General features: G+C 39.4%; 1 protein-coding gene across 1 annotated transcript in view; it reads left to right on the top strand.

Annotated features, from left to right (window-relative positions):
* LOC133997954 (glutamate receptor ionotropic, kainate 2-like) overlaps window positions 1-18,879 on the top strand; it is a 61,193-nt gene that overhangs the window by 21,241 nt on the left and 21,073 nt on the right. The window contains exons 4-6 of the mRNA XM_062437694.1: window positions 2,503-2,684; window positions 4,003-4,056; window positions 5,958-6,131. Coding sequence (XP_062293678.1) covers window positions 2,503-2,684; window positions 4,003-4,056; window positions 5,958-6,131 — 410 coding nt within the window. The remainder of the gene's footprint in view (window positions 1-2,502; window positions 2,685-4,002; window positions 4,057-5,957; window positions 6,132-18,879) is intronic.

Below are 18,879 nucleotides of genomic sequence, written 5' to 3'. Positions count from 1 at the left end.
ATGCAGAATTGTAGTATGTGGGGGCTGACAACAGCCATTAATAACACACAGAGACACTTGATCTCTGAGGGTGGCTATCAAATGTGTCTGTGAGCCATTTTGTCTATCCTTTGACTTTGTGAAGTGGCTCATAATATGCATTTTAAAAGACGAGTCGTATTTTAGCTGGAGTGCAGTGATATTTTTATGAGATAAAGTGTAATCACTCCAGAGAAGATAACAATATTCAAATGCTTATTCACAATTTATGAGCTATTTGGCGTGATGTGGTTGACAACTTAATGTAAGTAAATTAGACAGAGATGAGAGGAGGTTTAAATTTGCGACAGGTTGCATAATGAATTCACTCCACATTCTGCACAAATGAATATTGTCTCATAGTTGACATCTTAAATGATGTCTCTTACTAGAGATTTAAACCTTTTTCTATTCCTTTTTATCATCTAATAGCGTTTTTAAACCATTAGTTGTTTTTTTTTTAAAGAAGTATGGCACATGAAAAGAGGAAACTGTCAGTTTAACAATGAGAATCACAGTTAGTGTAGGAACATAATAATATTCAAATTACTGTGCATCTCAATAGATCAAAGAAGGAAAAAAAGCCATACTTTCTGCCTTTTTTAAGGTTGTTTTCACACCTCCCTCCCAACAAAAAAAAATCACACTGCTCCACAAAGGGAGATGAGTAACCAACCCACTTGTATGAGACGAATAAATAAGCGAATTAATTAATTAATTAAAACAGACAAACAAAAAGGAAGGGGGGGGCAGAGACTGAAGAGAGTTAAAGTTTATTAAACCATTAGTTTTACAGCTATCTTGTTTCCTCCAGATATCCTCCAGTCTTTTCACATCTGTTGCCTATGCCTTACTAAACAGCCAGTCCTGCTGCATGAAGGCACCCGTACATTAACCTCGGATGATATCGCAATGACTCGTCCAACTTTCCACATTATTCTGACTCATCTCCTTGACCTCTTTACACTTACTGCCTTGGAGCTTGGTATGTTAACACTGTCATTCTGCAGCAAAGCACCCCACTGAGATGGCAAAAGGTGACCTTTGCCCCCCCCTCCCCACCTGTCAGATAGGAGTGACTTGGGCCTCCTCTCTGGAGCGTGTCTGCTGTAACACACCTGACGCCCTGAAAAGTGTGACAGCTGCATAGCTGCGTAGCCTCTCCCCACCGCTTCCACCTGGTCCCGGGCTGTAATCACACAGCTTCATGCTCCAGGGCCCTGAGCTACTGATTGGAGCCTATCTGACGGCTGGCAGGAAAAACTATCGGAGGGGATAAAATATTCACACACAGCCGTTAGAAGATCCAGGGGGAAAGTCTGAAGGCATTAACCAGAGCCCACAAACATCTACACTGACGGTGTTTCTCAAACGCTGCGTTCCCTTGACAGATTTTTTTTTTTTGCTTAACACCTCCCAGAGTGTCAGTATGAACAAAAACAGGGAGACGGAGACATGCCCTAGAGTAGGGATCTATTGGGATTGCCTGAGGAAAGCTCTAGGAGGTTCAGTATTCCTCTTCTACAATGGTACTTTTCACAACAAGACCTGCATGTTCCTATTTCACACCAATCTTTCTATAGGCCTCTGGGAGATTCAGCTCCACTCACAGTAAGACCATTAAACTGCTCACACAGCACTTCATTTCAAAATAAAAAATAGGCTGAGCTATCTTAAAGTGGTTCCACGAAACAGAAAAAAAATCCTATCTCTCTCCAGTTCCCTCTTGAACTACCCTCGCTGCTCCCATCCATTTTTATATCCATGACAAGTAATCATCTCTCCCATCAATCCAGCCTCTTTCATCCCTGGACTGTGAGGTTCTTTACTGAGGGAGAAACTCATTGTAATCTCATTGCAGTATCTCCCGGAGAGCTTTCTACCTGAGCGTGTGGTCGAGAAATGAAAGGTGAAGACTGTAGCTCAATATGTGACGGCGGCGCGAGGCTCCCTAGGGGCAAGTACATGCTGGGCAAACGGAGCCTCTCTCATCAGAACACATCTGAAGTGTGTGTGTGAGAGAGAGAGACAGGAATACAGGAGAGGCAGGGTTGACTGCGACTTTCCATCAGGATAAAATTGAAGCTATTCCATGCTACTGTATGGTATCATGCAAGAAGAGAGCAAATCAACATTTGGGAGGCTTCTGTGGGATTGGAAGTTTCTGTAGGAGGGTGCAGATTGAGGTTCTTTCTATTTTGTGCTTTTGGTATAAAAGAGTGCAATGTGCTGGGTTGGTGTTAAATTCTCTTGATAGATCTGTAGCAGTCTTTTTGCTTGCCAAGTATGAGTAGGAGGATCAATAGACTGTGGATTAGGAAGGCATGCATATGAGCCTTTTTCTGCTGAGAAAACCTGAATGCAGTTGGTTTTATGGCCTCCTCAGAACCAGAGATAGTTCAAAATGGCGGCAGATCAAACACACTATGTTGCTGCATCTTTAAAATTCCTTTTTCACGCTATATGTATCATCTTTGTCTGCAGGTCTCATCCGACTGCAGGAGCTGATCAAGGCACCGTCACGATACAACATTCGTTTGAAGATTCGACAGCTGCCCACAGAGACCAAGGATGCCAAGCCACTTCTGAAAGAAATGAAGAAGGCAAAGGAGTTCCATGTCATTTTCGATTGTGGGCACGAGATGGCTGCCTGGATACTGAAACAGGTATGAAACTACCTTAATGAACAATGATAGTTCATTAGTTTCAAAAACCAAACTTGGGTAACTATTCACTTTTAATTTCGATATGTAAACAGTTACAGAAGTGAAGCTGATGCAGCTGAACATTTGTGAATAAGATGAGTCAATTTATCATATTGCTCTGTGAATTTAATTAAAAGTAAATTAACTACAGCCACCAAATTTACATAATTTACACTCAGTACTAACAGTTCATTCCATATGTATACTGTATGTACTAAAACAAAAATCTCATATTCGTTGCCTTTATTACTTTCTCTCTTTTAGCGCTGGTGCAAATGACTTAGATACAGTCTTGCCCCGTGCATCTTTAATCTCTTAGTAGAATATTAGATCTCTACTACTGAGCCGTCAAAATGGATGCTCTCCATTGCACAATAAAGGTTTTTTAATTAGAAATTCTAATTCTGCTCACAGGCATGTTAAATTCATTTAACTGAAGCACATTATTCATGAGAAATGTGGGGGTCTTATTGAACTGAAGTCTTCTCACAAGCGTATTGCACTGTTTTAAATTCTCTATCCAGCCATGTGTCTACGAGAAACAACAAGAATGATTATTTATTGATGGGGAATACTTGGTAGGCTCAATGAAAACATATACTGTATATCAACAGCTTAATTCAGTTCCAATTTCAGCAAACTCATAAAGACTGCCGGCTTAAATTCTGTGTGTAAATTGTTCTCCGATAATTGCGTCTCTAACTCGTATTCAATGTGACCACACATGGTGTTTTCTTGATAGTGAAGACTCCTAATGGTGTGCTCAATAACAAGAAAAGTTTGTCTGAATATTCACACAGACACGGAGCACAAACAACACATTTTGTGTGAAAATAATCTGATATTCAAATATCATTTTCAAAACAGTCAAAGAAGCTTTAGATGTCTCATTTTAGCTCTTGTAAGAAGTTGCTCCACTGCTTTCATTCTTGGATTTATTTGTTTATTCAGTTTTTAAACATAAATGTCTATTTTCATTTTTCCCCCACATTTTTTAGATCAGTACTTCTTTTGTGATAATGACATCTAAGTTTCAGTTTGATGATAATTCAATAAATCTATTATTATTATATCATTTCAAAATGAGACCCACCCATCATATTTTATAGTGGGGAACCTTTTTTCTCTCTGCTGCTTTCTTGCTCAGGAAAGATATTTCAGGGTGACTATACAGGTTAAATAAGAGCTAAATGAAGAGTGAGGGAATAGAGTATTAAGCTCGTTAAGCTGTTAATCTTCAATTTTTTAGTTACTGCCCACTGTTCTTTTCTCCCTGTAGGCCCTGGCCATGGGTATGATGACAGAGTACTACCATTATATTTTTACTACCCTGGTGAGTAAGCTGGCACTTCTTTTTTATATGACAATTCACAACAATTCAATTACGAACTATGTTGTTTATTAGAATTTTTGGCACTGTACTATCTACTTAATAAGGTGTGTGGTTTTCTTTTTCTGGGATTATAGTAATGCAAACATTCACCTGGTTTTACTTGTTGCAAGGAAAATTCATCTGAGTGTCTGATAGCAGGTTTTGCATATTCTCTCAGAATAAAATTAAATATGACTCAACCAGCAGCCAGTTCAAGTAAAAAAGTCTTATTATTTTCATTTTTGTGAAGAGTTTTAGCGCTTGAACTACAACCTGACTTGAGCTGATAGACACAGTTGGCCTTGAAAAGCTGACTCATTGCCATATAGATGATTAGAAATATACTCTTTGCATGTTAAAGTCTCAGTTGAGAATTTTTAATTTCAGTTTATTTTCTAAAGTCTGCACTGACCTTTTTACCCCAGCTGGCCATCCAAAACTCTGAGAGCAGGAAACAAAAGCAGTTGGATATATGTTATTCTGACTCTGGCTGTATTTGAAGTTCTCCAAAGTTCTTTGATCTAGCCACTACAAAGATTGCCTGCTACGCTCCAGATGAAAAGCAGCACATCTTCGCTGAGCCCAGAGAACAGAAGACTGAGACTAGACTCAGATAATAGCCCTGAGCAGATGAGACTATTACCCATTTGGTCCATTATAGCCATAACAAACAAATGGCATGCTGTGTTATTTGGAGCACAATTGGAAAGGCTGAGGGAAAGGTTGGAGAAAACTGACCTGAAAAAGACATTTACCAGTGCACAGGACATGTAACTATCCCTGGTGCATCCACATAAGAACCTGGCTAGATGAAAGGGAAGTGAGTGACAGCAGGTATGTCATTGGAAAAGGAAAGAGAATGGTAATAGACCCGTTTCAGCAGCATGCTGCTGCTTGTCGGTGAGGAAACATGCCTACTTTAACATCAGCCAGTGTTTGGCAGGTTAGATGCCTCTGTGCTGGCCGGAGCTGCTGTATACTGGTACCAAGCCATCCTTGCTGCTTTCAGAATAGGGCACACCCATTCTGCGTCCATCACCTGCTGTTGCTCTGTCAACTGTGTTGTTGCGTCCCAGAGACATCTGCCTGGTGAGATGCCAGACATGCTGTATGCAGGACAATCGGATTGTCCTTTCACTTCCACATGATAGATGGCAGTCCACCAAAAGCCTGCCTGTAACCTTGAAAGGCTTGCCTTAATCAAGGCTACTGCCTCAGCATGAGATGAAATAACCGCTCAAAGACCTTCAACTGCTGTCTTCTGCTCTCATTTCTTTTGCTTGAAGGATATGGTCGTGATTTTCTATAGTTTTCTTATTGCCAATAAATGTCATGTGCAGAGCCAAACCAACTTGTTCCTTCTTACAACTTTTGTGTGGTAATGCAAAGCTTGATATATCTTATTCCCTTTTTAAGTAGACTACCAACAACCTTTTGCATTTACATAGAACCTAGCCTATTGTGTTACATATCACAGCCTCTTGACTTTATACAAAAGTTCTTTACAATGTACACCAAGCTAGCAAAGCTCTGTAAATGGCATCGCCTTCTTGCACATGTGCAGTGGCCTTACACTGAACGACTCTCCAGAGACTGGAAACGTGACCGCAGTCTTTACAGTAGAGCCATTTCTTAACAACATGCCCAAACTCTTTGTGGTTGAGGAACGCATCACACAGTGCAACGGTTTGGTTCATTGACATTTGGATAGACACACGATACTTGTAATTAGATACATTTATTGTTGGTTTGGTTCTGCACATGCGATCAGCCGAATACTTTAAAGTGCTCCTCAAATGACAATACTAATAGCAGTGTGCAACCAAAAATACTAAGTACACTTTCATGTTAAACGCTTCTAGGACCTTTTTGCCCTGGACATGGAGCCGTATCGTTACAGTGGAGTCAACATGACGGGGTTCCGCATCCTCAACACAGAAAATTCTCAGGTGTCGTCAATCATCGAGAAGTGGTCAATGGAGCGGCTACAAGCCCCGCCCAAACCCGACTCAGGCCTGCTGGATGGATTCATGACCGTAGGCTTAAACCTTTAATGTTGCTTACGTAATGCATATGTTATGCTGTTCATGCAAAAACATGCTTATAGCTATACTTCATTCCTATATGCCCAAGTGACCAAATCAATTGAAAGCCATATTTAATTTAATGGCACCTTTGGGGATTTTATGCTGCAGCCACTTGAGTTCATGATCTTTATGAAGGTATGTGACGGTAGATTAAACAAATCAATGCTGTGACGTATTTAGAGGAAAATGAGTGAGAACCAGTTGTCAATCACATGTTTCATGGTGCAGGGCTTTTGGGGTGGGAACAGGATCAGCATGAACGTCCTTAGTGTGGAGCTTTTGGGATGGTGCTCATGGGTCTAAATGCTCAGTAATGAGCTGGTGTGAATGGTAATAGCCGTTTATCTGCCCTCCTGCCTCTCACTACTCTCCTCTGGGAGCGTGGCCAAAATATGACAATCTGTCAGTGTTCATGCAGAGAGAGAGAGCAAATTGGATGGAAATTATGGCCTTGGTTTTTTAGGATGCCATCCAAAAAAGCGTGGGATAAGGTGATTTGAAAGTGAAAAAGCGAATGGAGCTCGTCATGGACATTCAAGGTCCCTCTCTGGGTCTGTTGTTGTAAACAGCCAATTTACTCCACCTCCCTCACAACACCTTTCTCACAGACAAACACCTATTTTCCCCCCTTCTTTTAACTGGTGTTTCTTCCTCTTGGCAGATTTGGCAGGAGAGCCAGAATAAGAAATCTGACATGTGTAATGAAATAAGTGTTTTTACATCAAAGACTTAAAGCAAAGCCTTTGAATTGGACACGGTGTGTGGTTCCTATTAGTACGGTCATGAAAAGCCTGGAAAAATCATCGAATTTGAAAATAGCAATTTCCAGGCCTGGAGATGTCTTGGAAAAATAAATAAACACAGATCATTTTGGAAAAGTTATGGAAATTTTCTTCAAAAATACCTTTATAATAGAGTATATGTGGTTGAGTTAAGACTGACTAAAAACAATCTATATTGGTTAAAGAGTACTTTAATGTTTGAGCAGATCTGTCTCATCACTTGATGTTATGCTGTACTCTGCAGGGGGTAACATCAAACTCGGACCTGAGTTGCAGCCTGTGCTTTGACGAGATGTAAATTTGCGCAATACCAGGAAAATGCTATTTTAATGATGGCTGGCTTCGCTAAGCCTTGTTTTCCAATGTTATTTTGTGATTATTATTTTTTATGGTGTACCGTGCGATCACTAAGAAAAAGTGAAGTATTACTTCCGGCTATAGCGCGTGTTTATTTCATCGTCCTTCTTTCTAATGTCTGAGTGTACTGTGAAAATCTTTTTTTAATAATTAATGTAATGATAATAGTCCAAAGTTATGTGAAAATGCATAGTCTTTAGTCAAATAACATCAATTTATCTTGTGGGATGACCCCAGACCCGTGCAAGAGGCCACAACCACATGCCCCTTTTCAGGACAGCAGTCTGCACTAGGACAGACTGATAATGGATTTACAGCAGAAGCCTCCCTGAATCAACTCAGGTCTTCCAAAACATTTGAGAGAGGCAGAGAAAAGAGATTTAGATGACTGCAAGAAACTCTTCATCACACTACCTGAGAAGTTGCTGAAAAAGGCTCCAGTACATCACACATTAGTGAGAAGCTTGCAGTGCCACAGAGACACATGGCTGAATCTAAGGAACTGTGTGCAAGTCAAATGAAAATAATGTTGCACATACTTTATAATAAAGTAATATAATAATCATAATAATTATAATAATCATAATTATATTCTTCACATAAAAAAGACAAAGTAACATATAAACATGTAAATGTACATAAGATGGAAAATAAAACCCACTTGATAATATTGCTAAACTTGTTGAAGTTAAACACATACTGTAGATGATGCACTGTGTGATGAAATTCTCAGAGAGTTTAGAGAGTTTTATCATGCAGCTGCTCTTCAGGCTAAATTCAGGGAATTTGACCCCAAACAGATCGAATGGACACCCTACTATACAATGTGGACAAGACCATCATTTTCCAGAGTGCGGGATGTGGTAAAGATACTTGTCTTGTCTAATGGGCAGGCCAGTGTGGAGAGAGGATTTCCTTTTAACAAAGCACTGACTGTGGAGAATCAGAAGAAGAGATTTCTTTTGGCTCAGAGGCTCACTGCTGACCATGTCAGGTCTGTAGGGGGCATAACCAAGGTAGAGATCACAGAAGAGCTGCTCCCTTCAGCATCAGGAGCCAGGCTATCTGGATGAAGAGAGAAGAAAGAACAGCAAGCTGTTGACTCAAAGAAAAAGGCCCTCACAGATGAGCAAGATCATTTGAAAAAGATGAGGGCTAGGATGGAGGCTGATATTTGCCCTTGCGAAATCGGAGGATGAATACAGTGAGAAAGAAGAAGCTACAAGCAAACTAACCTTCATCATCAAATCCAACAGTTTCCGTCGAACTACAAAAGAAAGAAAGTATCTCTACTGGAGATTGAAAAGCATGTTGTTGAGAAGCTTGCAGTAATAAAAAAAAAAATAATAATAATAAATTGGTTAATGCTGAATTTGGCTGTAAAAAAGGGGGCTTGGCAACGTTGGTTTGAAATCTTCTTGGTTATAAAGTCTTATATTTCAAAAGACAGTTTGTTTCTAACACTGCTGACACAAACATCATTTCCTCCTGTCATTTTATGTTTGCCACATCTTACTGGTGTGCCACTGTGACTTAGATACATTTATATTTGTATCAAGCCATATAGCTTGTTATTGATTTTAGTTAAGATATACTGTGATACATTTTGAGATGGATTCTTGTTCTTTTCACTCCGTTCCTTTCATTTTTCATGTGTACACAGATGTTTCAGAGACTGTACAGTCATGAAAAATTGCCTCAAAGGCATGGAAAAGTCATTAAAATGTATTGGTAAAAATGTGAAAATGTATGAACCCTCAGCCATAACCTTAATTCACTCTTCAAAGAGATCAAAAAATGAAAACACATCAAATCAGGTATAGAATTTTTTTTTTATGTATGTAATGCAGTTTACTTCAATATCTGGCCAGAAACACATATCCATTACTGCTGTAAATATTGAAATATCATATTTCATTTACCTCAAGAAACGGCATGTGCATCCCTTTTCCAATGCTACACTTGTGTGTTTTATACTGTACTGTTATGTATGCAAAAAGATTAATGCAATGCACAAAGAGGTTAGATCACTTGATCACTTGATTTTCCCCCCTCCACCGGAAATTAATGAATATTAGTAGGGAATGTTGAATTGATTAATTAGCATTGCATGAATCATTTTGTCAGATCCTATACTACATATTGACATATCTCAGTGGACTAGAACCGTCGTTAAATAATAAATAATATGTCCAAAGCTCATGCAAGCTTGGCGTAAAGTACTTCATTAGAGTGCACTATTTATAAATCTCAGTTCTGATGTGTTTTATTCTTCAGTGTTCCACCCTAAGAGGATTTCTTATAAAGAGTGAATGAAGAGATATGCGCATGAATATAAAAATATTGTCATTTTAATGGTATAATAAAGCAGTCGTGGAGAAACTGTTTTGCTGGTGATTAAAAAATAGCCTGCATCTACATTTAAATATATGGTTTAAAATGATATTTGTTTTCTCTGAAACTCAAATGTGTTTAATTGATTTATTTGACAGACATTTATGCTGCAGCGCTCTGGGCTTGAAGGGTATCATTAAATTAAAGTGAGGGAAAGCTGCAGCAGCCTGTGTGTGACTTTCCACCCCTGACCTTCCCTCCAGCTTTTTATCCCCCCCTGTCTATCTCTCTCATACCTTTTTCTTATTCTCTGCAACACAGAAGCCTAGCTGGGCTCCGGGCTTGTTTGTGCTTGGTGACCAGGCAACAGTTGAGTAGCGATGGTTACCAGGACAACGCTGTCCATGTCACCTTGCGATTTCATGAAGGATTGATTGACTGAGATGGGAGGAGGAGGAGGAGGGTGGGGAAGGTGAGATGGTGGTGGCAGGAGGGGGGTTGATGAGGAGGAGGAGGAAGAGGAAGAGATGGGGGTAGGGATGTTACAAGCGTTGAGAGAACCATGCAGTGTTTTCTCACGCCACTAGGCTCGCATTAATGCAGGGTGGTGTATAATCACGGTGACACTGTGTTTTCTGTGGGAGGGATGCATAATGAGAAGTCGATCCTCGGCCCAGGCAGGCTCGCAGCCACAAACCAACTTGGCCTCTGCCTCTTAAATCTGTTTGTCAGATGTATCACTGACATGAAAGGATGCTTAATAAGAGCAGGGATTCAATTAGTCCAGTCCATTTGTGCGTGGCTGTGCAAGCGTGGGTAATTTCTTCCTCGTTTGTGTTGAATCTTTAACCAAACCAAACCAAAGAGAAAAGGAAATTATCACCCTCCATCTTCAATATAGTCAGATAGACAGACAGATAGATAGATGTTGTATCTAATCTTAATTTTTTTGTCCCATTTATGTATAATTGTAGCCTACAGCTAATAAGATATTTAGTTTTAATGCTTTGTTGTAATTTGAATTTTTTTAAATCCCTGTTCACTGAGCTAAGTATATGCTTGGATTTAATTGAGAGAGAAAGAAAAAAAAACAGTTTCCCAGATGTGTGCCTCACTTAGGCTTTAGGCTGAGAGATATTTTTTTACATCTGCATCATTTCATTAATGTCTACATGTCATTGAGCTGTAATTACTACAACAGAGGGCTGGATGTTCTCCAGTGTCATCGACAAAATTGGAAATTTTGGTGTAATAGCTCATAATAATAGCTCTTTTATTAATACAGAGCAGTTGTTGGAGTAAAATGTATGACATAATGAGACTGCTCCCTTACTTCACATGGAACACTGTAAAAAGCATGTTAGAGTCAGGCAGGATAAATACAACACAAGTAATACTTTTAATCTACTTGAAATGTGACGGTTTTTTTTCCTTTCCATCAGCAGCTATTGCTAAAAAATATCCTTGAGCAAGACACTTACCTTGGAATCAGCAAGAGAACATGCATGCTCAGCAAACTTCCCCAGGATATTGCAAATAACAGTGATTTGAAAAAAAACAGTAGTCCCTAACATAGGACTGTAAATTGCTTTTTGTCCTCCCTCTAAAAAGCTGTACAGTCATAAAAACAATGTGTTTGGCTGCACATAGCACTTAAAGAAGGCTAGTTTTGGTGACATACAGATGATAAAGGAAGTAAAAGTTGAGCTTATTTTCCTTAAGGTTTTCATAATAAGTATTGTAAATTAATGGTCTGCATTTTTTAGAAATATCTATTCAATGTATTTGCATTTTTTAATTGCCTCCCTATTTATTTATTGTTTACTTCTATAGGGACAATATAGCATGAGCTACTTTGCAATGTCATTCCCTTTAATAAAATACATATGGAGGTCCTCAAAACTTCACAGTACATACAGTACATTAAAGCACAGAATTCAACAAGAAAATACATACAAAACAGCAAGACACAAACATTGCACAAATACAAACAATTTACAAATAGTAATACAGTATAACTATTATAAAATGACAAGCACCACATCACTCATGGCTACATGACTGATCCATCTTTAAAAACTGTTTTAGTCTAAGTTGAAACTGATACCAGTCATGATCCATTTACAGAAAGTGTTAAAGGCAGTCTGTCTTTCCTCCACAAGATATAAATTGCGTATATACACACGCACGAGGGATTCAAAGGAAATGATTCATGCACATACTGCGCCCCATTTCACCAAATTTGCAATATGCAATCAATTTCCTCTCCTGTTAATTGTGACACATTTGAATAATCAAAGCAGGGCCCATACCTGCAATCCATATCTGAGCATGTGAAAACCCTGCACCACTCACAGACGTATCTGCAATTTGTAAGAGACCATCGTTTGTGAGGCACTGCTACCATTTGCAGTCGGTGCTTGCAAATTGCTTTTTTGAAACGGGAACCGGGGCATTATTCTGGTGACAAATCGGGAGCATGTGTGCATTTTAAATCATGTCAATGACAGTTCAGTTCACCTCATTATTATACTTCTATATTAAAACAGCACAACACAATGAATCCTCTCAGCCTTATCCACCCCAAGTGTGCTTGCTGCCCCCATTGGTTGTTATGCGTGTCCTTTTAAACTAAGACCTGTATTATTCAAACACATTTGCTGTTACTGATCAGTCACTACAGGTATTTCCTTGTCAGGAACAAAGCATGCTATCAATTTAATGTATGTTTTTTTCAATGTTAGCAACATTTAGATACTTTGTAGAGACAGAGAGAAGGAGAGCAGGGTTGCAGATAAATGTTCAATACTGGGATGCAGAGACAGAATGTGGCAGAGAGAGGAGGAGAAAACCTGGAGAAAACAGACACCTCATGTTATTAATGAGCATTGCCTGGGAGCAGAGTGGGAGCCGCCCACACAGTGTGAGCAGGGTGGATGAACCTGCAAGGTAGCACTCTGGTTAGAAGGTGCTTTACCAGGCATGTTTACATACAAGTGTGTTTGTACTGTACTGCATGTAAGTGTGAAACACACCAAGCCCATACTGTAAGGTGTCTGATTCAGTCCTCCTCTGTAGGGGAGAACCTGGCTCTGTATTGGCCTCTTGGGTCCATGGTTGGATAGCACATGGCTGTCTGGAAACTAACAAAGGAGAGAGAATACAGCACATGATTCCCTCTCCCTGTGAGCTTCATTCATACAACATTTCAACCAAATGAGGGCCCTCAGTGTGTTCCCCAGCCAGCGTGATGTTGAATAGGGAACATACAGTATATTGTATGAATCACTACACAAATAGAATTTACTGGAAATGAGTTTTAGCATTTGGGGACACTTTTTATTTGTTCAAAACTAATTTGAGTTTTTACCTTGCTGCTTAAATAAGTTCCACACTGCGCTGGATGTGCTGACAAGAAATATCTATAGAGAGTAATATTGTGCAGCCATAGGTGCATCACCCAACTGATACATCAGCACAGCCAATATCACCGATTGTTCGCTTATCAAGTTTTACCAGCACACATGCCATGATAACTAACAAGAAATCACATTACAGAAATGCTACATATATGGTCACTTAGGAACAGAGTCACCATTACAGTGTGTGCTGCGTAAAACCCCAAAATAAAATGGTCTTAATTCTTCAGTGACACAACATAGATCATCCAGAAATGTGCAAAAGAATATCAGACAACATACTGCATTTATAATAGATTTTCATCAGTACTGCACTCAATCAATTAGTCACAAATCAGGTGTCATCACAACACCTATTTATTTGCAGCTATACAGAATATCACGTTGCTTGGATGTTATATTTGGTGAAAGGACAGACAGAGCTAACAGAATAGCTCCACACAGGTTCACAGGTTGGTTGCATCCATTACAGCAATGTGATCTCCCTTCCTCTGATCACAGTTGGCAGAGGAGAGAGCCTTTTAAAGACAGCGACTGTGGAGAGCGGACACTCGATGCCCTGTGCCGGGCACCACCAGCTGGGCTTGGCACAGCATCAACATTATTAGCACCAATGCTCCCTTGGTCCATAGAAGCCTTTTGTGAATGAGAACAGGCAGAGGAAGAGGGAGATGGTGAGGAGGTATATAAAAAGAATGATTTAGATTTTTCTTCCACTAAAATATTTTACTTTAATGTCTCATGTATCAATTTACATTTTAATGAGCTAAACTAAAAGATAAATTGAGGAAGAGGAGAAGACGAACAATACAATACATTAAAAACCTTGAAACACCAACAAAAACATTCCCTAACAATATCCACCAAGTCAGATAACATCCACATATGCACATGCACACAATACATTCCTCGACAGTAATGCAAGCAGGCGCCTCCTGATGTTATATAGGACCATAAAAGCTGGTGCAATCAGCAACTACAACTATCATCAGATCACTATCATACAATCAGCCCCTGGAGGCCAGTGCAGGCAGCAGGAGAGTATGTGTCATGGTCACAATTGTGGTCAGGGATATTGGTTGGCCTTGAGATCTCTTGGCAGGCTATCTTCCCTTGAGTGGTCGGCACACCTACCCACCCACCTGGACGCACATACACACACGGATATTGTATAGTATGTATATATTATAAAGATGCAATATGTCAGCAGTAAAGTGGAAAGCAGTTAAGTCATATACTACTGTACACTGACATAGAGGCATATAATACAGTAGATTTACACAGGAATGTGGACAAAAAGGCAGATATGCATTCATATACTAGTAGTGTTAGAAAGTACCTTTACTCAGCCACAGTATGTCAGTGCAATTCTGAGTATATAATATATAATATAAATAACATTTACTACTACAACAATGTATGAAATAACTGGATTTAGCTACACCTAGACCAGCTACAAATTTAAAATGCCACTTACTGTACCCATTAAAGGATAGGTTCACTGTAATCAAGATCTCATCCAAATGTGCTTATAATGTAAGTGACAAAATCTACAGTCTTCATTTTGAACAAAAATGTATTTAAAAGTTTATTTGATAAAAAAAAAAGAGGCTTCAACCATCTGAGTTAGTCAAATAAAGTTGATATCTATAATAGTGAGTCTATTTTGTAAAATAAATTCCCTCTTTGTGTCTCAACACACAGTGTTTTCCTTATCAGCTGAAGTGGAAGGATAGTTACAAAAGAAAAAAGGAATCAGGCTCTTAAGACAGTAACTATAAAAGATTTTGATTTGACTGACTTTACTGAAGCTTCATATTAGCTTCAAATAAACTTTAAAATACATCTCTAAGGTTGTTTTTTGGATTTTGGTCCCCATCACTCACATTGTAAGCGCATTATGAAGAGATCTTTAAATAGCCACTATGAACAGGAGGAAGGATCATAGCAAGAAAAACAAAAGTGTCTGTGTTAATTTGGGCATCTGACTATTGATTAGAAGAACCTTGGAAAATGGTGAATCTATTCTTTAATGCATTACACTCTGCTTTCACACTCTAAGTAGTGCTTCTCATGACAAGTAAACCGATCTTCAGGTTTACTTACTTTTGATACTTGAACATATTTTAGTGTTAATAATAATGGAACATGTGCAAAAAACATGTTTCTTTTATGCACATGCGGGGAAAAAAAGAGGAATCCATGCTGCATGGTACTGTATTGTCATGCAGTATCAGCTTACACTAAACAAAAGTTGTTGGCAGAACACACTTTTGGAATTGATTGTATCATCCTGCCCAGGAATTCTAGGGAGACCCTTGCAAAATGCCTACCATTTAGCAGCAACCCAGATGTAATCAACACTGCCTGTATTGTTTACACTATGAATCAAGTGTGAACTCCCTCCACCCTCAAGTCCTCTCTCTCCCACTGTGAAGGACTGTTTAGCCCTTTTCTCCTCCTCCACTCTTGAGTCCAGGTCTAACTTGAAGTTGTCTCAGATGATATCTAATTCTTAAGAGACTGACCATTTCATTGCAATCTATATTTTGGCTTATTTTCAAGTGGTTTAGACAGTAAGAGCTTTGTTACTCTGGACATTTTGGAGAGTGAAGCTAATGAACTGAGGGAAGGAAAAACCTGTGAAGTGAGCACCTACTAGCCTCTTCAGCTAAACTTGGCTGGAGGCTGATTAAATTTGAGAAAAGGCCATCATGTTAAGCAGTCACTTAATCAGATGTAGGTTAGGCAGCATGATGCTAATTAGGGTGAACTCGAAGTGGACAGTGCTGCCAACAGCATGCTGTTCCCTCAAGGGTCTGCTGGGACAACACTGTTCTCAGGATTGTACTCCTCTATTGTCAGACTTAATAAAATGATTATCATATTCGATTTTTCTCATGTGCACACATTTACAGCAACCTTTTTTTTACTGCTTTTGCTTTGACCCAAAATCAGACAAATCTTTATGAGGATAAATCTGCTGGTCTGCAGCAGATTTCTGGCAACAGCACCAGTGGTTTGCTTGAATAAACAGAAGAGGGACTAGGTAGTTATTATGAGCAGTGTTTGAACTGTTTCTGCTGTTTAGTTATGTAAACTATGTGTTTTATATTCAATGTATCAGCAGGACAATGACTCTGACCTTCTTTTTCTAAATTAAACTATGTTTTTTATTGGCATTACAGGGACAAAGAATGAAGAGAAGTTATTAATTCACTCATTCATTCAAGTATAGTAATCGAAACAGAAATATAATGTAGAAATTGATCATGTACGTTAATACAGTGGTGTTGTTATTGTCAATGTTCAAGCATCTGTCAAGGCTGATACCTTGATAAGAATACATGAATGTTAAATAAATATCTATAGACATACCATAAGGTTTTTCTATTCACTTTCCCATTCATTCACTTGAATAGAAAAGTGGTCTCAGACTTTTTGACCCTACTGTACATCAAAAAGAGTTATGCTTACTCTCACCACTCCCTCAGGACACTCTCCTTTAAACCAACTCTGCAGTGTAGTCTTTCATCCCCCCTTTTAAGTGTGCTTAAATCTACAATAAAACCATGAATGTGCTTTCACATAAATCCAACTCTATCAATGGATCCGTTACCCAGGGCTCCTCGTCGGAAGACGCCTGTCTTACTTCCCTGTGACAAAAACCTCATTTAAAAAAAAAAATTGCAACAAGGCTGCTCTGTTGCCTCACCATGTGGAAATGCAATGTGAGAAAGGGATTAAACCTCCAACGCACAAAAGAGAAAGAGAAAAATTACAGTGACGGCAGTGGCAAAGCCCCCCGTATACCCACACTCTGTGCAACGCTCACGCACAGCTCAGTGAAATACTGTAGAGAAGGCAAGCAGAGAGGGTGGAGGGAAGACAGAGAGGATGAAAGGGAAGAAGCGATAGATGTGAAGGAAGGAGGGACAGGGGCAGCACATAGGCGGTCAGAAAGAAAGAGACAAAGAGAGACAGAGTGGAAAACTTACAGACAGAGAGAGAGATGGCACATCGAGCCGCAGTCACCCCGGGGCTTTTTCCCACCAAAATGATCTCACACTGCCTGTTCTCCTCTCTCTGCTAGGAAAGCCTGAAACAGCCATAATATGCCTCATAAATCACATACTTCACATTTCAGTGTTTTTCAACCCTCGTCTTTTCATTTCCTTTCCACAAATGAAAGTTTGCACAAATCTCAATGCACTAAATCAGTTTTGTGGTTCAGGGTCTCAGTGTAGCATATCAATGCCACAAATTCATCTCACACTTTTCAATTCAATTTTATTACTACAAAAGGTACATGGTACATGGTTACATAAATAAACACAAAGGAGGAGTAAGGACACAAGACACGTCTGTCTATTCAATATGAGGCTGGAGGCAGCAGATGGTATGGTTAGCTTAGCATGAACACTGGAGCTGGCCAGTCAAAATCTGCTTATAAAGCTCATTATTTAAGTGTTTTTATGCACTTCACTTTTCGTGCAGATATAACAAGTTAATTATTGAGCTTTCAAGATGTTTGAAGGTGGTCAGTTTAACACGGTTCCATATGATATTCCAAATCTTCTGAGAGACAGTGATCTATTCCTATGAAGATTTCAAGTCCATATCCTTGTCTAGACTCCTTGAACATGCTCCACAAAATCCTGGTAAACTTTTCAGCAGAGCCAGGCCTGCTGTACCATATTCTCTGTAGGTGTTTTATCCAGTCACTGTTTAAAGACAGGGGGAAAGCAAACTCCAATTTCCAAAGTCTTTCAGCCGTGACTATTTTGAAGATAAGAGTTTTCTGTACATGTGTCATCATCATTATAATTGATATGACTTGAAGTATTAAGGAGCCTCATTCATTAGCGAGGAGGGTTCAGTTTTGTCAATGCAGGAAGCTCACCAGCTGCTCTTTAGCTTATGCTGTTTTTTGACGAAGTTGAAATTCATCACTAATTATGTACAGACATTTCTGACAAGTCCCTCATGGGAATTTCATCAGTGCCGATAAAGTAAGTGCACGCAGTCATAATGTCACTCTAAATAAAGTGGAAATTCTAAATCGTGTGTGTTTTTTTTATACAGAAAACACAACTTGACTAGTGAAGATTTAATTGCTGAAAATCATAAATTTCAAACTGCAGTGTAATTCATCTGACAAGCTGTGCTTGTAACTCAAATACTTGCACCAACTGTGCAGTGAAACGACACAAACACATACAAACTATGGAATGAAATGAATAATTACCCCACTCTTCAATCAAATCATCAAACCCCATGGGTTTGTCTGTGATGTGAGGGCAGCGTGACTCCAGCTCCTAGAAGACAATGAGCCTCCTTCTCTCCCACTGACATTGTGACACTGCTGCTGATGGCAATGCTGCCGGTTTGTGTGTGTTTGTGTGTCTCAGTGCATGTGTGTACATATTTGTTTGTGTGTGCTGTTGCTCTATGGCTGGCAGCTGCAGCCCAGTGATACATGGTGAATAACAGGTCAGTGCTAATCTCATTAGGGCTAATCAGATGTATATGATATGTATAAACAGTAGACTTCCACTGTACACAAGAAGCCGCAGTACACGTCCATCACCAGACTGATAACTGTGTGTGTGTGTGTGTGTGTGTGTGTGTGTGTGTGTGTGTGTGTGTGTGTGTGTGTGTGTGTGTGTGTGTGTGTGTGTGTGTGTGTGTGTGTGTGTGTGTGTGTGTGTGTGAGAGTGTGTGTTTACAATAATGCTGAGAAGAGGGTGACTGATTGAGAAGAGGTGAAAAGAGAAAGAGAGTTGTCGTTTTTCTGGGTGCTGC

Source organism: Scomber scombrus, chromosome 17 (genome assembly GCF_963691925.1).
Source record: "Scomber scombrus chromosome 17, fScoSco1.1, whole genome shotgun sequence".
Taxonomy (NCBI): domain Eukaryota; kingdom Metazoa; phylum Chordata; class Actinopteri; order Scombriformes; family Scombridae; genus Scomber; species Scomber scombrus.
The sequence above is the reverse complement of the archived record's forward strand: the minus strand, read 5'-3'. Positions and strand labels throughout refer to the sequence as shown.